Here is a 27,511-nt window from a genome sequence, read left to right as displayed (position 1 = left end):
TAGTACTTTTTTTGAATTTCTGCTGGGGTTGTCTGGCTATTCAAAGGATGATGTGGAAGGAGGAAAGCTTTGTGACTCCAAGTAAGAATTTTGAACTGTGGGACCCTTGTACTCTCTAGCTTCTTACGCAACCTCATTTGCACAAAGACTACACATTGCACAAGAAAGAACATGTTAGTTTTTTTTAAGTATGCTATCATCTAATTAATCAATGGAATCAAATAGTTTCTCCACCCCTTTGTAATATGATCAACATGCATGCATATTGCGGTTGCAGCTATAGCAGATGACTGCACTCTACAGCTTTTCACCCTTTTATATGCATGACTTAAACAGCTAAAATTCAGCAACACTATATGTGCATTGGGCCAATGGTAATTTTTTGGGGTCCAAAAGAGTGTACTGTTACAAAACCGACATTCCAATTAAGAATAAGAGAATAAAAAACTGGTGCTCAAAAAATCAGAAAACACCTCATTACATGAATAACACATTTAGATTAGTATGGATGGACTGCACCTTTAACTGTAAACTGGAGAGAGAAAGAGGAAATAAAAAAGCCAAGAAAAAGCTGCTGCTTTAAGCTAAAACCGAAAGAGAATTAAGCAAAAGGAAAAGGAAAAAAAAAATATATAATATAATGAATAATGAGTGACAAGAAGTATAGTAGTATAAAGAAGCAATGAGGCCTAGTGTGGTGTTTCTAAAACTTAACCAGTTGCTCTCTCTCTCTTTCTCTCATTCTCTCATTCATTCTCATCTTTCAGAACTAGCTTTGAGTTAGTTCGAGGTTCCTCTGATCAGAAGAGGAGTAGCAGGAGGTAGGTTTTTTGTTAGGCCAAAACAGAAAGGAGGGGTGTTGGTGGTGGTGTTTGGAGAGAAATAGAAAGATAAGAGAAAGGGAAGAAGTGTGGTTGTGAAGAAAAGGTTTTGACACAAAGGGGGTGGTGTGGGGGAGGGGTTTTATTCAAGTGATGCGCTCAGGAGCTTGTACATTGCAACAGACCCTCACAGCGGAGGCTGCTTCAGTGTTGAAGCACTCTCTTGGGTTGGCACGCAGAAGGGGCCATGCACAGGTCACCCCTCTGCATGTGGCTGCAACTTTGCTGAGCCTAAGAGCCAGTTCCTTGAGAAGGGCTTGTCTCAAATCTCAGCCACACCAAACATCACACCCTCTTCAGTGCAGAGCCCTTGAGCTCTGCTTCAATGTGGCCCTCAACAGGCTCCCAACAACACCTGCTCCCTTGCTCCACACACAGCCTTCTCTCTCCAATGCTCTCATTGCTGCACTCAAGAGAGCACAGGCTCACCAGAGAAGAGGCTGCATTGAGCAGCAGCAGCAGCAGCCACTTCTCACCATCAAGGTGGAGCTTGAACAGCTCATTATATCTATCCTTGATGACCCTAGCGTTAGCAGGGTTATGAGAGAGGCTGGTTTCTCTAGCACTGCTGTTAAGACCAACATAGAGGACACTTCTTCAACACCTTCAGTTTTCCAGTGTTACAACACTTCTGGTGGTGTTTTCTCTTCTCCTTGTTCTCCTGCTCCCAGTGAGAACAACACAGCCAGTTCCTTCAGGCAGAACCATTTCTTGGCTTCTTACACTTCTCCTGAGTTCAGTGCTCCACTTCTGTTCTCTCCACAGAAGAAGGCCTCGGTGTTTCCCATCACTGAGTCACCACCACCCTCTTCCAAGGAGGATATCAAGGTGGTTATTGATGTCCTCTTGAGGAAGAAGAAGAAGAACACTGTGATAGTAGGTGACTCAGTGGCACTCACTGAAGGCCTTGTGGGAGAGCTAATGGGGAAGTTGGAAAGAGGAGATGTGCCTGATGAGTTGAAGTCAACACATTTCATCAAGTTTCAGCTTGCACCGGTTTCTCTGAGGTTCATGAAAAGGGAAGAAGTGGAGATGAGTCTCTCAGCACTGAAGAGGAAGGTGGATTCTGTTGCATCAGGAGGAGGAGCCATTTTCTATGTTGGAGACCTCAAGTGGACTGTGGAAGCAACAACTTCTAGTGAAAAGGAGGAAGGAGAAGTTTGTGGCTATAACCCAGTTGATCATCTACTTGCTGAAATAGGGAAGTTATTTTGTGATTCCAACACCAAGGTGTGGCTTATGGCCACAGCAAGTTATCAAACATACATGAGGTGCCAAATGAGGCAACCTCCTCTTGAGACTCAGTGGGCTCTTCAAGCTGTTCCTGTTCCATCAGGTGGACTTGGCTTGAGTCTCCATGCTTCCAGGTAATTATCTCTTGCTTAATCACTTTCATCAATTTAATACCAAAAACTCTAACTAATTGATATTTTCTTTAACAACTAGAGATTACATCATTCCATATATAAAAGTGAGTACAAACAACTTTAAGCTTAACTCAAGAGCAATACCAAAGTGAAGGAGAAAAGGAAAATTAAGTATACAATTAAAAGTTATTCAGTGATGATCATTCCTTAATTTGAGAGTTTAATTGGCTTTGCATTTGGTTGCTAAGTACGTACGGTCTCTGGACTATGCCAGAAGCCACTGTCAAAAGCATGGTTGGTTGGTAAGGTAGACGTGAAGCAGTGCCTTTCTGCTTCACTTTGTTTTGTCAGTAAACATAGAACCTCTTAGACATTACGGATTCACATGATATTGTGTAGAAGGAACCATATATACTTTACCAAAAGGAAAAGAAACAAGAAAGAAAGGGTTATATATATTCCTTATTGCAAACATTTCAGTTTCTCAAACATGATTTACAGTAACCTTTTGGAAGATAGCAAGAACGTGATAAAAAAAAATGTTACAAGAATATTAAAAAGTACACAAGCTGGCTTCTGATGCAGAATATATTCAAATCCCAAAAGTGTCTATTTGGTTACTATTGTTGAATGTTCATTGAATCTTGTGTACTAATTTCAGTGTTCACGATTCAAAGATGACAATCTCCCAGAATCCATCTTATATGCTGGAAACAAAGCTCTTCAGTAACAGCAAGGAGGAGCAGGATAAACTCAACTGCTGTGAAGAATGTGCCACCAATTATGAAAAAGAAGCTCAGTTGTTCAAACCAGGCCAGAAGAAACTGTTGCCTTCCTGGCTTCAGTCTCATACCACCGAAGCCCATCAAAAGGTAGCAAAACTTTTACTTTTTTCCCCTCTTGTACAAAAAAAAGAGACTAAAATTAACGCCTTAATCATTCATTAATACATTAAAACAAAGTTTACTTTACAAAATATTCCAATACTTGTGTCTTAATCTTCATCATTTATAACAAGTCTATTAATAAATACTTATTCATATTGAACTTATTAGTCTATTAGTTCCAAAATATGATAACAATTACATATTTTTCAGAAGTGTTTTAACAAATTCATGTCACAGGATTTAATAGCATATAAGTTTTTTTCTTAAACATCATAAATCTTCATTCAGACAGACACAAAATTATTGTATGAGAGATTGTGATTCAGTGAAATTATGCTATTTATTCTTGTTTGGGTTGGTTGAGAAAGTGGCTTATGAAGAAGTTCAATGTTTTCAGGATGAGTTGGTTCAGTTGAAAAGGAAATGGAACAGACTATGCCACTGTCTGCACCAGAGCAAACAGTCTGAAAACCATTGGAGCAACAGTTTACACGGCAATCAGAGTTCAAATGGGAAGATCTACCCTTACAACTCATCATATCCCTGGTGGCCAAACCAAGGCAGTGTCTTCACAGATTCAAGCTCAATATCTTTTGCTGATTCACCTGCCAAACCGGCTTATAGCTCCAACATTGTCCCTCGGTTTCGGCGCCAACAATCATGCACCATTGAGTTCAATTTCAGTGATGTGACTCAGAGAAAGCCATCCACAGCCTTGGATTCTCTCAAGGGCATGGAAGGTAATAATAACGAAGTAAAGATTACTCTTGCTCTTGGGAATTCAACATTCGGTGGTTCAGGGCAAACGGTGGAAAATATCATAACTACTGATAGAGCCCTGCGACAAGCTCATATTTGTAAGCTATTGCAGGAGAATGTGCCATGGCAATCTGAGACAGTTCCTTCCATAGCAGAGGCCTTGGTTGATTCCAAATCTGCAAAGCAAAGTGCCACTACTTGGTTGTTGTTGCAAGGAACTGACTCTATTGGGAAAACAAGGTTGGCGCGTGCCATTGCAGAATCAGTGTTTGGCTCAGTTTATGTGCTCCTTCACTTGGACATGCTGAAAAATTCAGCAACCCCATTTGCTGAAAGGGTGGCTGGAGCATTGAAAAGCCATGAGAAGCTTGTGATTCTTGTAGAAAATTTGGATTTTGCTGATGCCCAGTTCAGGAAGTTTCTTGCAGATGGGTTTGAAACTGGAAACTTTGGAAGTTTAAGTAGGAGTGAGGAGAGTTCAGGCCGAGCAGTGTTCATATTGACCAATGGTGACACCAGGGGCAATGAAGAGCAGAACAATAAGGAGTCAGTGATGAAGTTGGTGTTGCAGATAAGTGAAACCAAGCCTGATTTGGAGTCTTCATCATCACCTTGTTTGGGTCAGAAGAGAAGAGCTGAAGTGCTGGATTTATTTTCCAAGGTTAAGAATCCAAGGGTGGAGGAGAAGGAGGAGGGTAGGAAGGTGTTTTCTCGGCATTCAAGCTTCAACAATCTTGACCTGAACATGAAAGCTGATGAAGAGGATGATGTGGAAGAGAAAACAGGTGGAAGTAGTCCAATTTCAAGTGATTTGACAAGGGAAACTGTGGTGGATCCGTTGAGCTGGAATGGGGTTCTTGACTCAATTGAGAACAGGTTTGAGTTGAATGAAAGTCCAGAGAGGGAGAGGGAAGTGGGAGAGATGTTTGTGTCAAAGATGAAAGAGTCTTTTGAGGAGGTTTATGGGAAAGAATGTGTGGTGAAATTTACTGTAGAGAAGAGGGTGATAGATGAAATTGGTGTGGGGTGTGGAAATTTTACTAACAGCATGTTTGAGAAATGGCTGAAAGACATTTTTCAAAGCAGTTTACAGACAGTTAACTTTGGTGGGGAAGAGGGGGGTATAGGTTTTACACTTTGTTGGGGTGGTAAAGGTGATAGGACATGGGATAGTGGATTCATGGGTTCATGTTTGCCCAAGAATCTCAAAGTTAACTACTTCATGGATTGACTGACTTTGGATAGTGGGGGGGTTTCTTGTAAAATCATCCACAAGTTGTAAAATGCAAGTCATAGCCTTTGTGTAACCGCTAATTTTCATTATAGAATGTGTTTGTTTTTTCTTCTGTTTTCAACCACCTTGTTTAGCCACTTTCTTTTCATGTTTTTTCTTCAACCAGTCTTACGTTTATGCAGTACAAAATATCATGATGGAAACTACTTTTAAGACAATTATAAAGATCACATTCAATACCCTTTTAGAAGTAGGAAAGCTTTTTAGCACATAGACACTATTTTCATCTTGAATCCAATGGTTTCGTACTTTTATTCATCCATGTCTGTGGAGGAATATAGAAGGGCTCTGCAGTATTATTGTGTCTAGCTGTTTGATCCATGAATTGAAGATGTTGTTGAGTTCATGCTTTACTATTATGAGAAGAAGCATGTTTTGTTAACATGAATGAATTTGTAGTTTAAGGAGTGATGATGTGGTCAAAATAAGCAATGGAACACTTGTATCATATTGCAGATACTTGGACATGTCTCAGTAAGACACAGCTATATATATATATATATATATAAATGCAGACATGGCTCTTCTAAAATGAACCTATCTTAAATTTGCATTTTATATAATTTGAAATGTATTATTGTCTCAATTTCTTAAAATTTAATGTGGATGTAAATTTATTTGCTTATCTTAAGAGACCAGTTTTCTAAAGCTATAGTCCTCATGCTGCTGAATTAATCCCTCAATCCATGTTTAAAATTTTCAGGGGAGTATGAACATATTTTATCACATTTTTATTCTATAGTGTCATATAATATAAATTAAGTACTCAGAGTAAATCATATCAGCATTTAACCATAATATTAAGATTTTTTTTTAATTTTCATGACTGCAATTATGACCCTATTCTTCATTTTATCTACATTCTTTTACCATATCAGCTATCACAAAAAAATCACATAATCATAATTTAAAATCTTGCATCATGTGGTGATTTATATATCTATTTGTTTACATCAAACAATTTATCTATAATTTTATAGGTTCTGTTTTTTACATTTGATGAGAAAAGAGAAGTAAAGAGGGAGCAAATGGCGTGAAAGGAAAAACCAAAAAAACATGAAAGAGAAAACTACATATAACAACAATGAAACAACCATAAACAAAGATAATAGAGAGAAGAAGACAATGGACAGAAAAATACAAACAAAGAGAAAGACAACAACATAAAAAGAACTTTATATTTTCATAGAAGAAAAATAATACTTTGACATTCTTAAAAAAAATTATATCACTTTTTGTTGGAGAACTAAGAATAAGTAAACTTCGTCAATTTTATGGATTGAATTAGGTTTAAAATCAACTTCGTTATTCTAATAAGAGTTTGTTGGATTTATCGTGCCACCTCTATCGGACAGTTATCGAATCACTCATAATATATTGTAGAGTTGAATTAGACTTAAAGTTCACTTTGTAATAACTTTACAACCCACAATTTAATAATAAAATAATATATATTAAAATTAAAAAGAAAAACATTATTATGGTTTTGTTGGTTTGAATGGATGTCCTTGAATGAAAGGAAAAATAAGAATGGAGTAGAAGAAGAGATTGAGAGTTTGTGCTTCCATTGTTATTTGTTCAACATTATTTATGATTGCTTTGACCTTAAAGCTTGCATGATTGAACGGCGTAAGTGGGTCCTGTCTTCCCATCTCACAACACAATCATTCCTTTCATTCTCTTTTTTTATATTTCTTTACCCAAACCACTTCACTCTCTTCCTCTTTTCATTTTCTAAATCTTACCCTATCATACATCAATCATACATTTCCCTCACAATTATTTTAACAAACATATTTTAACACCACATTTTCTTCTACACCAAACATTCAACTTAACTAAATATATATATTCCCATCTCACAACACCATCCTATTTTACACTTCACAATGTTAATGTTAAGAAATATTCATATACATGATTTCATAGAAAAGTTGTACACTAAATTACTTTCATGTGACTAAAGTGAGTGCAAGCTGTGTATCATATAAAAGTAGATCACTCATACTTTTCTTCACATTAATAAAAGTAATCATTTCTTTACTTTTAAAAATTAGGATTAGTTAATCTTAACTAATTTTAAGAACCCAAATGTAAATATATGAGTCCTTTTTAATAGGAAGATGACTACAATTTTTTTTCTCAAGATTTTAAATTTAAGAATTAAATATGATTTAATGGTTAAATATATTTTTTGTTATTGTAATTTTGCTTAAAATTGGTTTTTTCAATTTTTTTAATATTTGTAAAAAAAATCTATTAAAATAATTTATTGTTCAGTTTTTTTTAATGTGAAATAAGATATTAAAATATTTTATGTTGATTTATCATTTAGATACGAAGGTTATTAGAAATATATATATATATATATATATATATATATATATAAAATTGACATGAGAGATTAAGGTAAGAATTTAATTATGATACTAAGTGTATACTATCAATCAAATAAATAATTATTACAAAAATAAATAATCCTAATTAGATAATAATATAAAGGTAAAATAAATGTAACTTTTAATCTGTAAATTAAACTACATAACCCAATTATTTCTATATGAATGAGGATGAAATGGCATTGGTTGGTAGTGACTTTGTTCTTTAACAATGGGGAAATAGTAAAACTTGTGATAGGGTTGAGTTTTTCCAAAAGCTCTTACTCAGATTTCATAATGACAAACTCCATTTTGGTATCTTTTTTGTGATGTTATGGGAGGGAAGGTACCTTCAAAGTTTTGGGTCCCTTTCTGATTGAATTAATAGTGCTCTAAAAGAGCTATTAATGGTGTTGTTCAGTTGGAAATAAAAGTGTTCAATCATATAATTCTTAATTTTATCCAATCATCACTGTTGAGAATGCAATTAATCAACAACCTTTTTAAAAGAATACAAGATGAATAATCTGAAAGCTATTAGCGCAATAAGATTGAAATCATTAGGGTTTGTAGTGTTGCTCTACTTTATTTTAAGTGATGTTTTATATTACTTTTTTATTAACACAAGATTTAGATAAGGGTAGAAACCCATTTAAAATTAAGCCAAATTATAAAAGTATATTTAGGACCCAAAGAGTTTTTTTAAAAGTTTAAACCTAAATCTTTCAATTGTGATGATGGGTAAAGTGGCTACCAAATGAAAATTAAAAGAAAAATACAAAATTTGATGTGTGAGTCATTTGTGTATTTAGTTCACAAATTGGGCTTGAAAATGTTTAGGGTTTGGAGAAGAGATACTGATCAGTATCACTATTTCCAACTTTGTTTTTTCCTTTGGCTTTTCATTATCTCATACAACAAGGTTTTGATATTCTATAATTAAAATTAGTAACTACTGTTTAAATAATTAAATGTGTAGTAAAACTAAGTTTGATTCTTCTTAAGTAATTAAAATATTGGATTTAAAAAAAAAAAAAATTCTTCACTAAAATAATTGTAACTGAATATCTCACGTCAACGAGAAATCATAACATTTCACATGATATAAATTTCACCTTATCAAATTAAGTTATATTTAAAGTTCACTTCTTAATAACTACTGTAAATATTTTCCACTCAAATGCATTTCTCTTTCATTAAGAATATTTGTATTATCCTAAGCTAAAGTGGTCACAAAACATGACAAAAGAAAAAACATGTCCAGGGACGATGTCTTTGTAAACAGAAAATTAGGAGTTAAAGAAGCCAAGCCTTCCCAGCTACAGTCTTAATGAGAATGCACAGTGGTGTATAGTACTATCAGCAAGAATCCAAATTGTGAGAAATGGTAGTGATACATGTTTTTATTTGTTAAATTTAATAAGAATTATAAAATTATGTGGGTTTTCATATTTTAATTAATAGAAGAAAGGAAACCAAGCTTAACACCCTTTTGTATTTTTATCTGTGCTAGCAAAATTATATTATTTTGATCTTATCTGATATAAGATTTAAGAGAGTTTCTGATAGCATAATAAAATATAAAATTATCTTGGAGGGTGAAGGTTTTTTCTTAATTATATACTTTAATTAGTATGCATTTGTCAGTGTATTGAAAAAATGAAGTTAAGATGAGAAGTTATGGAAATATTGAATTTATGTTTGGGTATTGGTATGTGCCCTGAAAGAGGAGGGCAAGAAGTCCTTGTGTTTCATGGATTACCCATCAATCATAGAATCATAGTGAGACTCCACAGAGTGGCTAGAAAGAAGCACCATCTTCATTCCCAATTCTATGGGGTCAAGGTGGGGACTACCAAGGAGGAGCTACTAATGATATTTCCCTAGAGTTAATATTTTCCATTTGAAAAGAACATTTATCAAGTGGAGAAAACAACAATGATACAAAAGGAGAAAAAAGTGGGTTTTGCTATTTAAAGAAAAAGAATGTGTACTGTCAGAGAATTTCTCCATCTGATGATACAGACACACGGTGTCGGCGTAATGAGTGCACAAAACTGTGTTGAATGTGAGAGATACATGATTGGAGTGCCAAAAACTTATTCTCACCTACAACATTTAACTCACACAACCTTTCCGCAATAAACCATACAAAGCTTTTTAACACACTCTAGTTTCATCGTTTTTAGTGATTTCCCACCTTCTCTTGATGCCTACCTAACTTTTTCCGACTCTTAGAACAAGGTAAATAAGTGCTATCAGAATTGTAATAAAGTACATTCCAATATAATCTGTTTAAGTGCATATTTTTAAAATAAATCTTGTTTAAACTGAGAGAAAAGACTTGATTCTATTTAATGATATGTGTCAAATCAAGAGTGTCATCTTCTGGAACAAAATAATTCAAGGTTAGTTTAATGAATATAAACATTTGTAGGGTGGTGATGAAATCCTTTTTCTGGGCTTCACGTGACTTTATTAGATTCATGAACTTCCATTACTACGCAATTTGTAATTTCAGCATAATGATACTGAAAACAGTGATTTGGGTTGGCTTCATAATGAGGAAAACATCCTTCTTTCCGACTCACTGAACTTCACCTTTCATTTTACCAAAACATAATAGTAAAATTTATTTGGCACTCCACCTTAAAAAATAATTATTTCTTAATGGCCAAAATAAATAGAACATTAGAATAAACAATTAAGACCCTTTCATTTAACAGTTTAATTTGTTAACTTTTCCTATTTTTGATGAAAAGAGATGAAAGAGAAGAGTAACAATTGAGTGAGTTGTATGACTAATTCTGGCAAAATGGAATTACATAAACTCATCCATGTATGACATTTGAATTCTTCATGTGAATTGATGAACCGGGTAGCCAAACATGTGATTGTTCCATACTCCATATAATTAACAATAAGTAGTGAAAATAAAGAAGGAAATAGAGAGTTATCAGGAGAAGGAATAAAACTTTCTTTACCGGGTTCCCTCAGATTTACATTTGTTACATAGCTTAGCAATAATGTAGAGAAAAAAAATATGGGGCCTAGGTTAGAGCTCCTAAAGAATGAAAGAGAGAATATAAACTTACAAATCAGGAATGGCTAGTATACAAAAAGAATGGCACTAACTCAATCTACAAATTTGGTATGTATTTTAGGAGGATATACAAAAAAGGGTGACCGACTTAATGATTTCCCACCCCACGAGTAGAAAGCAGCCTGTTATTGTAAATAAAGTCATACCGAATTGCGAGGTGTTGTATTTGAAGAGGTTGTGTTTGAAGAGGAAACCTCGTCTGCAAGACCTGATAAATCCAATGAGGTTTCAAGGTTGAGCAAAGGTTTTAGTCTTCTGTGAACCTCGTCATGCAGAAAATTAATCTCCTCAACTATCATGCATAAAGCAGACTTGCAAGACTCCTCTTCCCTGAAAGCCAATGTCCATCTTCCATCCACAAAAGCTTTTGTCTTTGATTTCCCGTGGGTATTGAACTTGGCAGGATCCAGAACAGGTAAAGAAGATGGTCGAATCCGCAGATGTAACCATCTTGGATGTTTATCATCAATCTTGGGCTAAAAAATGAGCACAGAAAATTATTATAAAACTATTATATACTAAGTAATCAAAGAACAAATGATTGTAAAATTATTATATACCAAGTAATCATAGTAAAAGTAATTGTAAAATTCGATTTTTCAAATTACATTCACTGTTCCATTGTATCAAACTAAACCAATAACATAAATTTGCACCGTAGTTGCCAGCTATCCAAACTACTTGATTCCAGATAAAAATGCTAAGGTAGAGGACAAATATACATACATTGCACCCAGCCAGAGGAGCAGCAACCCGAACAAGTCCAAAGGGCTTCTTTAGTGGCAACTCTTCTGCTAGTACAAGCCAACCAGACGTTCCTACAGAGATTGCTAGAAATGAAAAATGGCGCTCTTTGCCCCTCTCGAAAGCAATTCGACAGGGTACAGCATTAACTGCACATGGAAAATAAGAGCAATTTTACCAAAAACTAGTTGATTCTCAACCTACAATACGTATATGTAACTCTTCTAACAACATAATGGATTACAACTTTGGGTCAGGAACATATTCACAGACAATAAAATAAGAAATAGAGGAATACCGCCAATTTAGTCTGCTAAAGTTACAAAAATCACCAAACTGACCATACAAATTTTTTTGTTATCAACACAATTGTAAGTTTCTATAAATTTTGTCATCAAATTAACCTCTCAAAAGAACTTAACTGTCACAGGTTGTAATTAAGAAGGAAAGACTAGAGTAGTAAGAGATAAAAAAGAATCTTCGAGGGATTAATTTGATTACTAAATTTTTAATGACAAATGATAGATTACCAACTGAAATTGGTTTTTAATTACTGTTTATTATAATGTTTTAAAAACCGGATTGGTCATTGAACCGAGTAAGACACCGATTCAAGGTTTAATGGTTCAACCAGGATTGAATTGGGGTTGATTGAGTCAGTATTAATAAAATTATTTTAATAATTAAATATTCACAAAATACTAAAAGATATATATAATATAATAATTTTATGATGTTAAAAACTAGAATAATACATGATATAGATTCTTAATATTTAAAACACAAAAAAAGTTTAAATAAAATGTGTATATCATACTTAAACAGAAATTTAAATAATAAAAATCAATATTTATTAATAATAACGGGTTTATAATTAGAATAAAAAAGAAAATAACTAAAATTTGAGGATGATTTTTATTTTTTTGAGAAAAAAAAGGTTCATTATGATTTATTAATATTTTTTTGTTCAACCTGTTTTTCACGAGTTTTATGCACCACTACCAAACCGGGACTCTTTCTTCCTACACCTCCATACCTTCTTGTGCCACCCCATACTAAATATGAAAATACCATTCCACCCCCTTGGATTTGAAATAATAAGGCTATGGATTATGTAATCCGGATATATTCCGGATTACATAATCTGGAAGTCAATTTCATATTTAGAAAAGACTTCCGGATTATATAATCTGGAAGCTAATAACACATCTGAAAAAAAGCTTCCAGATTACATAATCCAGAAGCTAATCTTATGTATAGAAAAGACTTCCGGATTATGTAATCCGGAATATTGAAAAGGATATTTTTGGAATAAGAAAAATTTATGGGGGTGGCACAAGAAGGTATGGAGGTGCAGGAAGAAGCAGCCCCAAACAGGACATAGGCCCAGTTCCTGGTTAAACCAGCCAGTCCAGTCCGGTTCTGAGAACCACAATTTATTATGATTAAATACAAAATTTTACTGAAAGTATAGCACAAATGGTCCCAGAGTAGAGAAACAGGTACAGAGAGAATGAACCCTGAAAATTTATCAAATACACATAATAATTGTCTCCTGTCCCTTAACATCATACTAGGAATATGCTCAAAAGTCACCTTAATTACAGTCACCCTGTACCCTATTCTACTTTAGTCTCACATCAACCAAAATTATGATCAGAGTATAGTGTATAAGTGAAAAGCTCCCCTCCCCTTACAATCCGAATTTGAAGGATTAAGTTGGACTCAAATCTCAAATTCTAACACAGTATCATAACATTTCTTAGATCCATTGTCAGAACACCTACATTTGCCACACTACAGGCTACAAGTATTGGACATGAGAGTACAGGAAAGTCATCATATCATAATTGTAGTCACCCTTGCAACCTCCTTGAGAGTTGCTTTAATTACAACCTCAAGTGGTCGTTTAGTCCCAGATCAACTGGTGATGTAGCCAAAGTAGAACATAAAAATCAGAATTTAACATGGACCCACCTGCATTTGCAACACTCCAGAGAAGTCCAGGGTCTGAGGGAGAGAGGGTTTGGAAAATCACCTAAAGGCAGCCACCCTTTGCCTGCCTTAGTTGCAGCCTCTTAGGGAGTTGTCTAAATACCAATACCAAACTCAAGACTGGAGGCTTAATTTTCTATATCAACTAAAGATATGGCCAAATTATATTACATAAGTGGGCAACAACGTTCTCTTTACACCTCAATTTTGTGGGATTGAATTAGGCCCAGATTCTAAATTTTAAGATATCAAACTCAATTCTAGATTCATTGTTGGGACACCCACATTTGCCACAAAGAAGCCACCTTAATTGTGGTCAACCATAGGTTTCCCTAGTTGCAGCCTCTTTGGAGGTTGCCTTCATTTCAACAAGGGGTAGTGGTTTAGTTTCAGCATTAACTAGTCATATGTAGAGAATATAAATAGGGTGCAAACCACACTATAAAAATTGGGTTTATAGGATTGTATTAGGCCAAAATTCTAAGATAGTATTAGGATATAAGGAGAAGTAGAAGTTAATTAAGATAGTTTGGATATTAACGAATTAGTTAGTTGGTTTGAGATATAAACATGGAAAATCCTTTGTGAAGGTGAAACCCTTGGAGTGAGTAGATACTACTCTCCTATTTCTTGTTCTTTTCATTCTATTCAGTAAAAAAAAAATTGCTTTCTCATTTCAATTCTTGGTTCCTAAACAAATTGATCTAACTTGCTAGATTTTCAAGGGAGATAAAGTATTATAGATGGAGGAAGCACAAATTTGGGCCAAAGTTGCCAATGCTTGTGAGGGCAAATCCAATTGGGTGGATTGCTAGGACTGAAAAATTGAGGTACAAGAAATTCATTCATTCCATAAGTTGCAATATGCATTCATGAGCATGGAGGGCGTGGCAATGTTTTGGTTCTATTATTGGTGCCAAGTGAACCCAATTTGGGTTCGGAATCATTTGATCAAAAGATTTTGAGGTAGCTATGATAACCACCTCTTTGAAAGATTGACTACAAGAAACATACAAGTGTGTAATATAAAAATAGAAATATTGTCTCTTCATAAACCAAATATGGGAGTTGTTCTCTATATGAATTCTTTTTGAAAAAGTAATGAGTTCGGTAGTGTTATTACTATATGAAAATAATAGAAAGTAATTAATGATGACAATGATATGTATTTCAAGAATATCTTAGAGATGTTTCTAATTTGGATTTACACAATTGCAATAATATATTTATAATGTTTTATGAACTTTCATACACTTTTAAATATGTATCGTATCCTAATACTTTTAGAACAATCGTATCGTCGCATTGGATACACATATAGTATACGTACATCATATGATTTGAAAATTAGGATTTATGACATATAAGATATTTGTATGTTTTGGAACATTCAACATGGGTATCTAACAGTACTAGGTGTTTTAATGATAGCCCACATCATAAATATCTATCTGAAACTAGGAGCAGTTGGTTATCATATCATGTGTTTATCGCTGTATTAATATTAAGATCAGGACAGAATTTACACCGCTACCACGCCCCCCACCAAAACCCCAGGTTTTTCTCTCCTTTCTTCCTTTTGCCATTTATCTTTTTTATGTCAAAGTAATAACCTCTTTATATGTAAAATCAGATAAGGGAGAAAACAGAAAACTCCAGTTAGGAACATTTACCAAGGTTGACTTCTGTCCCTGGTTTAGGGCCTGACAAATCAAGTCCCGAAGTCTGGGCACGAGAATTTGCTGGGAGATCACCAGGAGGATAAATAAGAGGTTTCTCGGGCAAAGGTCTACCTAAAGTGAATATTTGAATTTGGTGCAGAACTACAAATACCTAAGACAGAGTGGGCACACAATTCAAGAAAAAACATAATTGAGAAAAGTTTGACAGTGTTAGCGTGTATGCAATTAGCTCACTTGTAAGAAAATAACAAGACAAAGAATAACGAGAAGACCTTTGCCAATTCATGCATCCTTTCTCCAGCAGCAAATGATGAGCCTTCAGGTGTATCTTCTGTATAAACAGAAACGTAAATTAAAGGCGTTCTTACAATTCTCCTCAAAGCACCAGCCAAAGGCAAAAAATGAATGTCGGAACAGCTAAAGGAACAAGCTTACCTTCTGAAGATAATATCTGAGTCGGAAAAAGTACACATTTTGGTTCTTTTGGAGGGTAAGACGACTCCATCGCTACAGGTAAACAATTACTTGGTTGAAGCACAAAAGTAAAACTCTTGAACATGGACATCCATTAAGCACAAGAATATACAAAAGTACCTCTTTTGCAATTTTTCCACTCATTGCAAAGAACAGTGATAAGAAGATCGGGCCAGAAACCTCTAACCTCCTTTACAAGAGCAGTAGCAGAATTCTTGTATGAAACCTGTATTTGGGAGGAAAATAGATGCAACAGCTATTAGGGATGCACATAGCAGCAATGACAATAACTAAATGAAAATATGGTAAATTCATGTCTATACCAATACATTTGATTAATTATTTTGCAAGTCATTGACACATGCGTCAATGAAAGCAATCCACCAACAAATAGAGTCACTCATTGACTACAAGTTAGCAAATTAAAGAAACTTCATTAACAACTTTAAAAACTTTATCCTTTTGGAATTTAGAAATAACCCCCATACCACTATATGAGGTCAACTATATAGATCACACATCGCCATTGGACTCCAATATATTTCTTCTATCATACACTTTAAAAGGGTATAATAATTCACCATCTCTAGAAACACATATTCATTGCAATAAAAGATTTTCTTCTCTTATCTCGTCTACACAAAAATAATCAAGTCTTTGCCAGTTATATATCTGGGAGAACATTAAATTGACAGTGAACTAAGATGTTCCATGTGTGCAAATCAGCCCCAGTCAAAAACTTCAATATACTAAGCACAGAGGTGGGGATCATACATATACAAATACACAATTATAGGCACATCCTACTTATGTTCTTACTTGCAGCAATTCCAGGTGATGACTATTGAATTCAGCTTCACTGTAAGGAAGCAACTGGCGTAAAAGCCAACCACCAACCCACAGTGTCTCTGCAGAAATATTAGAACGGCAAAAGAGGCTAACTAATGCATCGAGCACCTGGTAAAAGCACACACAATTTATGTATTAAATTATTGAACATAATGTGATAGAACTTGGTATTGCAGAAAAGATAAATATGGAGACCAACTCTGGAATTCAGATCTAGACTTGTAGAACAGCAAGAAAAAGACACGAACAGATAAAATTAATCCAAGAGTACTCATAACTAATCATTATAAGTTTAAGCATTCATCTATGCTGTCCAAACTAGACCAGACAATAGATCAGCCCATTTAACCCAAAAACTGACATTGAAAAAACAGTATAAACCTGGTTATTGTACAAACCAGTGAGTAAACTGGAAAAAGGGAAAAATTGGTTTGTTTTTTCAAATTAAAACTCGATATCACAATGATTAATACAATTCTTTTCCAATGTTATGACAATTGATAATTATTTTTATTTAATCTCTAATTCTAGCATCTAATAAATATATCATGTGCTATTGAACTTAAATACTGACATTTGATTTTATTACATGTTATATTTTGCATATTATATGTTTTTATCTATGACATTTGTGAGTGATGTTTGATTTTTAATATTACCAAGTTATCAACATATTATACATATCTAATGTCAATAAACACATCCTTGAGTTTTATTTCCCTTAAAATTGCAACAGCCTCCAAGGCAGGGTTTATTTATGCTATCTGTTGGGTCTTTGGTCAATGGCTGTTTCAAGTTGCTATTTTAATTTCAGAGAAACTGGTTTGTCTGTCTTTGCTGCATACATCAGTAAGCACTCTTTAAGGCTTCAAGCTGCTATTTTAACTGCAGAGACATTGGCTGTCTTTCTTTGCTGCATACCTCAGTAAGCGTTCTTTAAGGAGTAAGCACACTTTGAGCCTTAAAGCTTAACTTACCTAAACTTCTCTTTTATCTAAAAAATTCCCAAACTTAGCATGCTCTTTGTTGTAATTAATTTATTGTTTTAGAGAATATATTATCCTTACCCAGTGTACTTTACCTCCTTTCTCTCTAATATAATTCCTCTTCGATTTTAATTTTCTCTTTTAAGAAAATGATGACATCATTAAGTGAAAAGTCTACAAAAATTAGCCAGAATGCTAGTGCTACAGTTCCAATATCTTAAAAGAAAAGATGTACCAATTGCCAACCAATAAGGAGTCAAGGAATCTTTACATTTTAAAGATGAAACAATTACAACAAAGAACATAAACAAGATACAAACATGCACCTGAAATCTAGGCACACGAGGGCTTGTTACAAGATCAGAGCAGAGATAAGATAACCCATAAAGCTCCTGTAAACATCGGTAAACTAAAACTAAGAAAGCCAATATCAATAAAAGTAGCTTCTAAATATTAGTAAGAAAAACACAACACATAGCTTGCTCCACAAATACATAATAAAATTAAGTGAATCAAATATTAATCCAATTTAGATATAATCAGTTAAAAATTATCAAAATAAATTCAAAGTTTCAAATATCCATATGGTAAAATTTTATATTCAACCTATGATACATAGATACTCCCAATATGATGGCGCATACATACCAAAACCAATACTCATAATACACCTGCATTTGTGTTTTTCGTGTATCCTTTATTTTTGGATATTCACCATCCTTGAAGTACACACCAACCTCAAAATTATAATATACGGATTTGGGAGAGAGAAAACTTGAAACTTGGTCTAGGATAGGACAATCACGTGTAGATATTTCAGTTACACATATGAATATACATATTTTACTAATAACTAACATATATCCTTCTCCCAGTATTTAAAAAAAAAAGTCAGTATTTAAGTATTGTATCATATCATGAGATGCTTGATTCCAAACCCATGCAACATAGTATCCCACAAATCGGACAGGATATTTCGGTTTGTCCCAAGTTGACCCAAACGAAGTTATGTTTTGGTTCACCCGAACATAATATCCGATGCTTGATTCCGTACCCAAATCAGGGTATTTCAGTTGGTTCATACCTTACCAAGCGTCCTACATATTTTTCAAACTCGTACTTTAACAATTATGCAACAGTAAAAAAATTAAACTTAATGAAAAGCATAAATAGTTGAGGTCATTGACCAGCCATCCCCTATTCCCTCGAGGTGATAACAAAATTAATTATGGTCCCATGAGAAAAAAAAAATAATGAAACCACATGCATAACAGCAACGAGAACAAAATTTTACCAATTGCTCAAATTATTAACTAAACCAGAAAGGAAACTTAATTTAGAAAATTCCCGCATTCAATCAGTATTAAGACAGATATTGTTAATTATCCAAGTCCTATGACATTCCTGCCAGAGAAGACTAGACATGTAAATGTCCTCAATTAAACTAACTAAGAAACAAGCAATGGAAACCAGAAACAATCAGATGTTACATCTAATGACAGAGTCAGCTTGTAAAATTAATGAACTAAATAGAAAAGTATAGAAAGCCTACTTCAAGAAGGAGTTCAATAAAGGACAGCCACTAACACTTAAAACAGGAAACTGCAAACCTTAATCTTTTCAAGATAGGTATTGAGCTCACAGCCAATGCTATCCCTCATCGAGCTATTTTCAGAAGAAAAAAGTTGCTCTTCACCTGAAGCCTCGCCAACCAAAGCTTGCTGCAGAAATATACAGCAATTATGTAACATACAACAATAGACCAAATTCATCAAAAGTGGAAAGAAGCACCACTCCACTACATTACAACTAAGCCATTTCCCCCTCCAACCAAAATGAGCTCTATTTTAAAATGAATGAGAAAAACTAATAAACCATCTGAACATAACCTCATAGGTATACCAGTCAACTCCTCCACTATATTTATCATTGTTTCATCCAGCAACCAAAGATATTAGAACACTTTCGAATCAAAATTATTCAAACGTTACAAAGATCACGTTTTCACACATCATAACTTTATTCCCTCAAAACATAAGGTCCTTGTCATAAATTAATTCAGATAAATTCTAAACACAGGTGAATTGTATATTTTTCAAATTTTCAATTCCTCCTATCAACAAAAATTTACGTTTTGTTTGTTCTATTCTATCCACAAAAACAAATTTCTATTGTTCCTTTGCATGCTAAGCCTTGAACAAGGCCTTCTTCTCCAACACTTTAACTTCATTAATTGATTATCAAATCCAAGAATAGTAGGCATATTACTATGTGCCACGAAGATTCTAAACAGAAAGCCTTAACATCTTATTTTAGCAAACAATAGTTGAATAGTCAAGAAAGGAAACAAATGAGAAGTTAGTGATGATGAAGCAAGCTTTGGAAGCATATAGCTGACATTTAAATAGAAGTAAAATGTAAGTTTAGCAAGAGGTTCACTAACCCTAATTTTGACATGAAAATTGGAGATCGTACCATAAATCAACTCAAATGGCTTTAGTATTTTGGGTACATCATAGATCATACAAAGGAAGGAAGAAATAGATGGAGATGTAAATTCAAACAAGGTGAAAAGAAATTGAGTGTTTTGAGTTTATGGCAGAAAGATACCAATCTAGCTTAAGCAAAAGACTTAGAAGACAGCTATTGGACCTACAATGTTGTATGGCACAGAACCGTGAGCAGTAAAAAGTAAAAAGAACAAAATAAAGTCAACGCAACATAGATGCAAACATTGCATTACATGACTTGATGTACGAGACAAGATAAGATTATGGAGGAAGTGCACTTTACCTTCTGAAGAAAAATAAAGGTAAAAATTTTACCTTGGCTGATTCAGGCATGTGTGGAGAATGCTTGTTAGCATGGTTGTTAAACTCAAGTTTTTAATTCATTCGTGTTTATAAGTTTAGGAACCCAAAACACACTAACTCGTTTGTAAATTTGCATTATCATAAACTCAAGTGAAATCAGTGAACGCAGACTCAAACTCAGTGAACTTGCAAGTTAAGGACCAACTTTTGGAAGTCCAGATACATTTCAGAACTTGTACTGTCCTCTTGCCAAAAAAACGATGACGTTTTCATTCCAGTAAAGGCTCATCCTTCAAAGATTTGATTAAAACCCTAAGCTTCATAAATAAATTAAAAAAGTTCATCCTCCCACACCCTATGAAGCTGAAGCTGCTATTGCTGTTGATTCTCAGTCACCTCATTCATTTGCTGTTTGTGAACACAAAATACTTCTCGAGTCTCAAGTCAACAATTATTTGTGTAATTTTAAACTCTGAACAGTGAACCTTCCTGCATCACGAAGTTAGTTTCTGACTCAAGTTTGGACAAAATTACAAGTTGACTTTAAGGGCCCTGGATGTGTTTCACCTAAACTCGAGTTTAACAACCTTTGCTTGTACAAGCCATAATTAGGGAAGTAGATCATACAAAGGGTAGCCTAATTGCTAGAGGTAGGGACACCAGGAATCTAGTGGAAAAAGGCTAGATTATTGCCATGGATTTTGTAATTTTTTTAAATAATGGCACTAGAAGGTAAATTCAACACTCAAAAGTAATCATAAAGGAATGACACTAAGGAAAAAGCTAAGTATTTGGCATAAAATGCCACATTTAATAAAGCCAGAAAATTTTAAAATGTGGAAGGCATGACATCATCTACAGCAGCCACAACAATATAACATTGTGGCAAAATCTATTATAAAAATTTAAAGTGTGTATATCAATAATAGAAATTATACCTGAAGCACCATATTGACAAATGGAGTCAAAAGTCAACAGTTAAATGCTTATATATGAAGAATGGTCAAAATAGATGCAACATACCAATAACTGATTCTTGTGCTGTTTGCGTTGTGGAAGAATTCCAAGCTTATCTAGCATGGATTCATCAAGTTCTACAGAACAAGATATATTAAGAAAATAGAATTGAGGTTACAATGGTAAAGCAAACAGATATTCACTGGCACAACCTTTAGTTTGCAGTAAAGTGGCAAGCACACTCAAAGAACCCAAAACTTGTACATCATCCCCTTTAGTAACATATGCAAGCAAAACCTCCCTACATCAGTTACAGTTCATGAAGACAAAGAAAAGTCATCAGAACTGTGTTAGCAAAAGTTCAAGATCTATGATATTACATTTTATTTGATAGAATATATATTGCTCATTGTCACTTCAATTACTCAGTAAAAACTAAAGGAATGATAGTTTGAGCAGGCATGACAAGTTTAAAAATATTTCCGGATCCAAAGACAAGAAGAAATACAAACTGAACAGTTTTCAATCAGACATATAAAAAATCATTTTTAAACTCAGGTGAAAAGAATGGCCTTTACCTTAATGCCAAATTTGACCTGCTACAATTATTTTCTGACATAACACTTTCAGGGTATAAACCTGAAGAGCTAGAAGAGTTTGGCACATCCACTGTCAAGTATTCTGCTTTGCACTCTGCACTATTATCATCTGGTTTTTGGCTTACGGATGTAAAACCACAATCAGATGCATAGCCATTGACTTGACCCCTAGAAAATTTTGTAAAGGTTTCTGAGGGATAAAAAAGAGCAGCGACTATGGTATTTGCCAAATCTTTGATCTTGACTATCCTTAAGATGCAACAAAGTAAGTAGAGAGAAGTGACAACACCACTTTGCATGTCCTGGATTAATGTGCTACTAAGCATTAATACGAACATATGTATCATATTCAATCAAAATACATCTAATTAAAATCTTGCAGAGAACCTTGAAACATGCAAATGTTGACCAATGTAAACATACAAAGCAATAAAGTGAAGTTTCATACATTAGTGTCCACTATTCTCAGGGAAGGAAGAAGTAATGGAAACATCAGAAGCATCAAAATGCTGTCTGTTATTAGCCTCCCAACATCCGGAATCCCAGCAGAGATAACATCGCTGAAGTAATACAGGTTATCCTCAATTTCATCTACAACAGCAGTTATTGCAGAGGTTGAATCTGAGCCTGGATTTCTGTCTCAGTAACAATAATTTCTCAATAAGGAAACAAAGAAATCAGAAGTATGCCAAAGAGAAAGAAGCTATGATGTCTTACTTGAGTGTCTCAGACACCAGTCTATATAAATCCATACACTGATTCCTAAAAAACGACACCAGGTTTGAGAAGTGTTCTGTGCGAGGTGTGCTCGTTATATATCTATTAACAAATTCATCCCCAACTGAAAATTGTACAGACAATTGTCAGAAATATGTGTGTGTGTGTGTGTGTGTATATATATATATACTTTAGCATCATAACATAACTGAGTTCAGAAAAAAAAAATTGTGGGGGCAGAGGGAGGCCACGTAAAAAGGTAAATCTTACCATGATAAACATTAAGGGTCACAGTACGTACAGCAGTGCGAACCATGTTCTCCTCATGAAAGGCAAAGCGTATTGCTTCAACATACAGTGGAAATGAAACTACTTCCTCCTAAATGTAGAGAAAAGTTGAGTAAAATCATGTGGACACGTAACATACAGTGGAAATGAAACTACTTCATCCTAAATCTATAGAAAAGTAGAGTAAAATCATGTGGACACGTAGAAACAAAGGCAGAATAACCTTATATCTCCAACCCAGCAAAAAGATTATTGAAAAATGGTTACATTACTTAGTAGGATCCTGAATTATTTGGAAATTTTCAAGAAAGTCCCTAAACTAAATTTTGTAATTGGGTTGGGTCCTTGATCATGTCATTTTTTAATTAAGTCCATATGATTTTAAGCCTAAACTAATTTGTTAGTGGTTTTAAGCCTCCATAAACTAATCCCAAGGACATACATCTTTAGCTTGAGACGCAGTTAAAAAATACTAATCCCGAGGACTTATTTGAAATTTCCAAATAATTGAGTGACCAACTGAGTAATTTAACAAAAAAATCAACTAAGCTTGTAAGACAGGATAAAAACAGATAGTCAACTATGGATATATCCATAAAATTAATAATCACACAAGATTGACTGTTACAGATTACAGGAATACCAATTGGCAACAGGTTTCGGGTAAATCTATTTCACAAGGAATATCAGCCTCAATTGAAGAATATATCAAAGTTTTGCTGCATCTAAACAGTTTTTTTATCCTTCCTTTGATTTCCTCTATTTTATTACAAAAACTATCAACACAGAGAATCTGCCAGTACAATTAAACTTGTACTGTCCACCTTTCATAACCAACGGCTAGGAAAAGAAATCAAAACTTAGTCTCACCACCTTTTCCATTTTAAAGCCATAAATATGAGAGCAACTATCCAATAGTTATTCTAAGACCGTCTTACAAGTTTCACTTAAGCTAATATTATGAATCACTGGCAAAATAACTAGACCCAGAAAGCAGAATACTTACATTGCGAGTCTTCACAAGTAGAGAAATTGTATTCTTGTTCAATTTTCCACTTATTGCTCTTCAATGACCAGAAGACATTTAACCAAAGAACTAGTTAGCAAAAATATACAAAGGGGGTGAACAAAACTTATACAACACAACCCCAGAAAACAGATTTATGCAGTATAATCATAAATTTCCATTCACCAATAGGATGCATCAAAACAAACCTTAAAAAGGATATGTAGTATGACAATAGCTCTTCGTTCCGAAAATCAAAAGAATATGTAATTAGGTAATTCATATGTTCATTACTAAACATATAATCTGCAAAAGTTACAATAAACACAAACAATTAAGCCCAACAACATTGTTAACTCTAGCTGAGAAACTAATGTAACTGCAAAATAGGGCATTTAATTTGGCAATCAACTTACATATAGCATGTTCACTTCTTAGGTTCTGGATCATAATGCTCACTGTCTGCAATAACTGAAGTGGAATACTAATACTTTTACTGAGTTTAAGTATACGGACAAAGTCTCCCACAACTTGCTTTTCCATGAAGAATCTGCCACAAACCATGATATTAAATTGCCAGAACTAAACAAATTTTATTTAGTAACATAAGCACAAGTGAATCTCACTCAAAAAAAGTTGGGTCATGTTGGTCGCCATATGTTATCAACTCTGCAATAGATCTCAGTGCCTCGATAACAAAATCCTTCCACAATACACAATTTAAAAATAAGGGAAACCATGGAAAACGATCCAAAGAATGCTCTGAGCTTACAATGAAGTTATTGTTACCTTATTAACATCGTTAACTATTTGAACTTTCGTCAACTGATCAGTTAAGTACCTGAGCACCATCAGGCAGCAGGACAACACAATAAACAATCAGTGAAGTTCACCCCATCTTTTGCTATACTATCATTAAGAATATATATTAACAAAATGAACTGTAAGTCAACATTGTAAATCACAACTGGGGAGCAACACGACTCTTATCCTTTATACCATCTCACCTGATAAAATGGCAGTTATACACATTTTAACAGGGGAAAGATGATTCACAACTGGCAACATGGATACAAGGATAAGGGATTTCTTTTTGCAACAAAGAAACTAAGGCTCTAAATGATACCTATAGAACGCATAGTTTCATGCGTTTTGATAAGTGAAAATAAACAAAAGTGTTAGGACACATTCTCTACCGCCCTTTTAAATACACTCATCATTGTTAGCTAAAATTTATAATGAATCAAAAAAGTTGCATATGTAATAACTGAAAGCGGCCCTCACTTGTTGGTGTCTCTGTAATTTCAAACTAAGTTTAACCAATCACTATCACTCATGTCCAAACAAAACCTATTACGTATCTGGTTACCATAGCAAATGGAACTTTTTTGTTCTTCCTAGTCCCTCCCTTTCTCTTTCTCAGTCTATGTGGTGTCATGCACTAAATCAGATTCTACGTTGCGAGTATAATCCAAATCGACAAGCCAAACAGTCCATAAGTTAGGAAGAGCAGAAGCTTCAAAAACCGAAACTCTTCACTTCAATTCAACCACAAACAGAATAAAAAAGAAACAAAAATCTCAAACTCAGGTATCGGGAACAGAAAGAGAGGCATAATTGAATCATCGGACACCGGAAAGAGGAATGCAGATTTAATAATATTTAAATTTGTGTTGAACAATTACGCGCATTTCGAGAATTTGAGAACACGCAATTCACCGGATACGTAATGCAAACCTGAGATGATCCAAGGAAAAACGATCTCTGGATCTCCAGAAGGAAAACCACATGGTTGTGCGAATCACAGCACCGAATTGAGCTCACTGAAATTCATGCTGAATCGAATTCGAAACTGCTCGATCCTTCCGAGCAGCTTCTTGATATATACATATATAGAGAGAGAGAAGGAGTAGGGTTTTCGAAAGATCGCGATGACAGAGACTGTTACAGAACGAAGCAGGAACACTTGGCCTTAGATTAACAAACCAGGTAGAAGAATTTCAAGGAAAATTGAAAAGTGAAGCAATCTGTTGTAATTAAAAACGAAGAGGAACTCGCCACTTGCAAACCGGGATCTGCATTCGACCCAAGGCAGTTTCTTCCTACACCCCTATATTTTTCTTCCTGCACCCCCACAAGGTTGCACAAAGACAAAAGTGTCCCTATATAAATTGTACATTTATTTTTTTTTTATTCTGGATTATGAAATCCGGTAAATTTTTGGATTGACGCATCCGGTAATCTCCTGGATTGATGCTTCTGGTAGTACATGAATGATAGTGTTAATCCAAAATAAAAAATGCAAAACATCCATAATTGAAAAAACCATTCTAGATCCGTCAATCCGTAATTCAAAATATGCATTCGGGATTTAGAAATCTATAATTGAAAAAAATCATTCTGGATCCACCAATCCGTAATAGAAATTAGGCTTCCGGATTCAGCAATCCAGAATTCAATAATTTATGCAAACTTTGCTTCCGGAACACCCCCTCATCCGGAATGCAACATGATTCACTTCCAGATTGATGAATCCGTAGCACACTCCCAAATCCCGAAATTGTGGGATCAGTTTTGGAATTTACAAAATTGTGGGGGTGCAGGAAGAAAAATGTAGGGGTGCAGGAAGAAACTGTCTCGACCCAATTCATTGCATTATGTGGAGCCTTTTCCCATTTTCCGACTGCACCTCCTTAATTTCTAAAATGACCAAATTGTTCTTATAGGTTTTACATTTTTCTCTCTCTCCTTGTTCTGAAAATTTCATTCTACAAATATGGTTTCAGAAATTTTGGAAAGTGTGTTTTGGAAAATTTTCTGAATGAATAATACAGAAGTCACTTTAAATAAAGCACAATAGATTATCATTTTAAAAGTTGTGGAGGTGCAGGAAGAAAAAACCCATGTGAAGAGCTTAACTTTCACTTAGTAATGCAATGGGCCACTGCTATTTTAAAATGGGCCTAGTATCAAAAATGGGCCGCTTCTGATTTTGGCTTCTTACACCCCCTTTGATCCACGCTTGGGACAACTAACATTCATGGCTTACCGAGATTGGGATTAACATAAATGGTTAGACAATAAATATCCATATTATTCATATTTTGGATATTCATTGAGGTTACTTCTAGATTGTCTAATTTAAAAAATTCCTAAATTCTTGAATTCATAATGTTTTTGGATTAATTATTCTTTAAGAAAATTATGAATTGTCTAATCCAAAACATGTTTCCAAATTATGAATTTCATGAACATGTTTTGGATTAGACCTTCTAAAAAGTATATTTTATGTTTTATATTTATTATTCCAAAATAGTGTAGGATATATATGTTCCAAACAACTTATTACATAAGATTTTTATAATAGATAAGAGGAAAGTTGCCATTAAAATAGACTTGGAAGAGTAAAATAATACTTTAAAAAATTATGGAGGTGTTGGTAATAATTAAATGGACTTAGGTAGCAAAAACCTAATTATTTTTTGACAAACCAATTATTATGTGGTTGAATAATAAACTATCGTGACGGAGTTGATTTCACAAGCTATAAAAATAGTAAATTGTATAAAAAATTAATAAGTTGAATAATAAACAAACAAACAAAAATATTTATTTTTTAAACAAAAAAATATTAAGGTTAGGCATCACAGTACAACTTGACATTTCAGCTATGCTGACACCTCAAGTAACAATAATTATTTGTCATCACATGAAAAAAAAATATTATTAAAA

At 34.1% G+C, this 27,511-nt stretch overlaps 2 protein-coding genes across 4 annotated transcripts; one reads left to right on the top strand and one right to left on the bottom strand.

Annotated features, from left to right (window-relative positions):
* The first annotated feature begins 689 nt into the window (after positions 1–689).
* LOC137821678 (protein SMAX1-LIKE 4) lies at positions 690–5,249 on the top strand. The gene is made up of 3 exons (XM_068626387.2): positions 690–2,248; positions 2,910–3,120; positions 3,533–5,249. The coding sequence occupies exons 1-3, from the start codon at positions 975–977 to the stop codon at positions 5,123–5,125; spliced, it is 3,078 nt and encodes a 1,025-aa protein (XP_068482488.2). The 5' UTR covers positions 690–974; the 3' UTR covers positions 5,126–5,249.
* A 5,270-nt stretch (positions 5,250–10,519) lies between these two features.
* LOC137820278 (protein TRANSPARENT TESTA 9) lies at positions 10,520–25,823 on the bottom strand. 3 transcript variants are annotated; one of them, XM_068624262.2, is made up of 21 exons: positions 25,517–25,823; positions 24,569–24,620; positions 24,406–24,482; positions 24,196–24,329; positions 23,989–24,085; positions 23,780–23,837; positions 22,756–22,864; positions 22,486–22,609; positions 22,217–22,403; positions 21,748–22,070; positions 21,382–21,470; positions 21,236–21,306; positions 19,010–19,120; positions 17,726–17,791; positions 16,384–16,521; positions 15,685–15,790; positions 15,526–15,597; positions 15,363–15,421; positions 15,082–15,241; positions 11,396–11,562; positions 10,520–11,145 (listed from the first exon to the last, which is right to left on the bottom strand). In XM_068624262.2, the coding sequence occupies exons 1-21, from the start codon at positions 25,567–25,569 to the stop codon at positions 10,810–10,812; spliced, it is 2,589 nt and encodes an 862-aa protein (XP_068480363.1). In that variant the 5' UTR covers positions 25,570–25,823; the 3' UTR covers positions 10,520–10,809. The 3 variants fall into 3 exon arrangements, 2 of the variants coding, with proteins under 2 accessions (XP_068480363.1, XP_090151206.1); XM_090295080.1 differs by having other exon boundaries at positions 21,748–21,936; positions 25,517–25,791; XR_016515480.1 differs by lacking the exon at positions 15,082–15,241 and having other exon boundaries at positions 25,517–25,813.
* Positions 25,824–27,511: the final 1,688 nt, after the last annotated feature.

This window comes from Phaseolus vulgaris, chromosome 9 (genome assembly GCF_051622355.1).
Source record: "Phaseolus vulgaris cultivar YP4 chromosome 9, ASM5162235v1, whole genome shotgun sequence".
NCBI classification, from domain to species: Eukaryota; Viridiplantae; Streptophyta; class Magnoliopsida; order Fabales; family Fabaceae; genus Phaseolus; species Phaseolus vulgaris.
Note: the sequence above shows the minus strand (reverse complement) of the source record. Positions and strands in the feature narration are given on the sequence as shown.

Excerpts from the sequence above, each read along its gene's own strand:
- LOC137820278 (XM_068624262.2), bottom strand. The coding sequence starts at position 25,569 with ATGTGGTTTTCCTTCTGGAGATCCAGAGATCGTTTTTCCTTGGATCAT. Across the intron at positions 22,865-23,779 it reads TACTTGTGAAGACTCGCAAT|GAGGAAGTAGTTTCATTTCC; the intron begins GTAAGTATTCTG and ends CTCTACATTTAG. Across the intron at positions 11,563-15,081 it reads AGGGACAGAAGTCAACCTTG|TTAATGCTGTACCCTGTCGA; the intron begins GTAAATGTTCCT and ends TTCCATGTGCAG.
- LOC137821678 (XM_068626387.2), top strand. The coding sequence starts at position 975 with ATGCGCTCAGGAGCTTGTACATTGCAACAGACCCTCACAGCGGAGGCT. Across the intron at positions 2,249-2,909 it reads TTGAGTCTCCATGCTTCCAG|TGTTCACGATTCAAAGATGA; the intron begins GTAATTATCTCT and ends TACTAATTTCAG. Across the intron at positions 3,121-3,532 it reads CCACCGAAGCCCATCAAAAG|GATGAGTTGGTTCAGTTGAA; the intron begins GTAGCAAAACTT and ends CAATGTTTTCAG.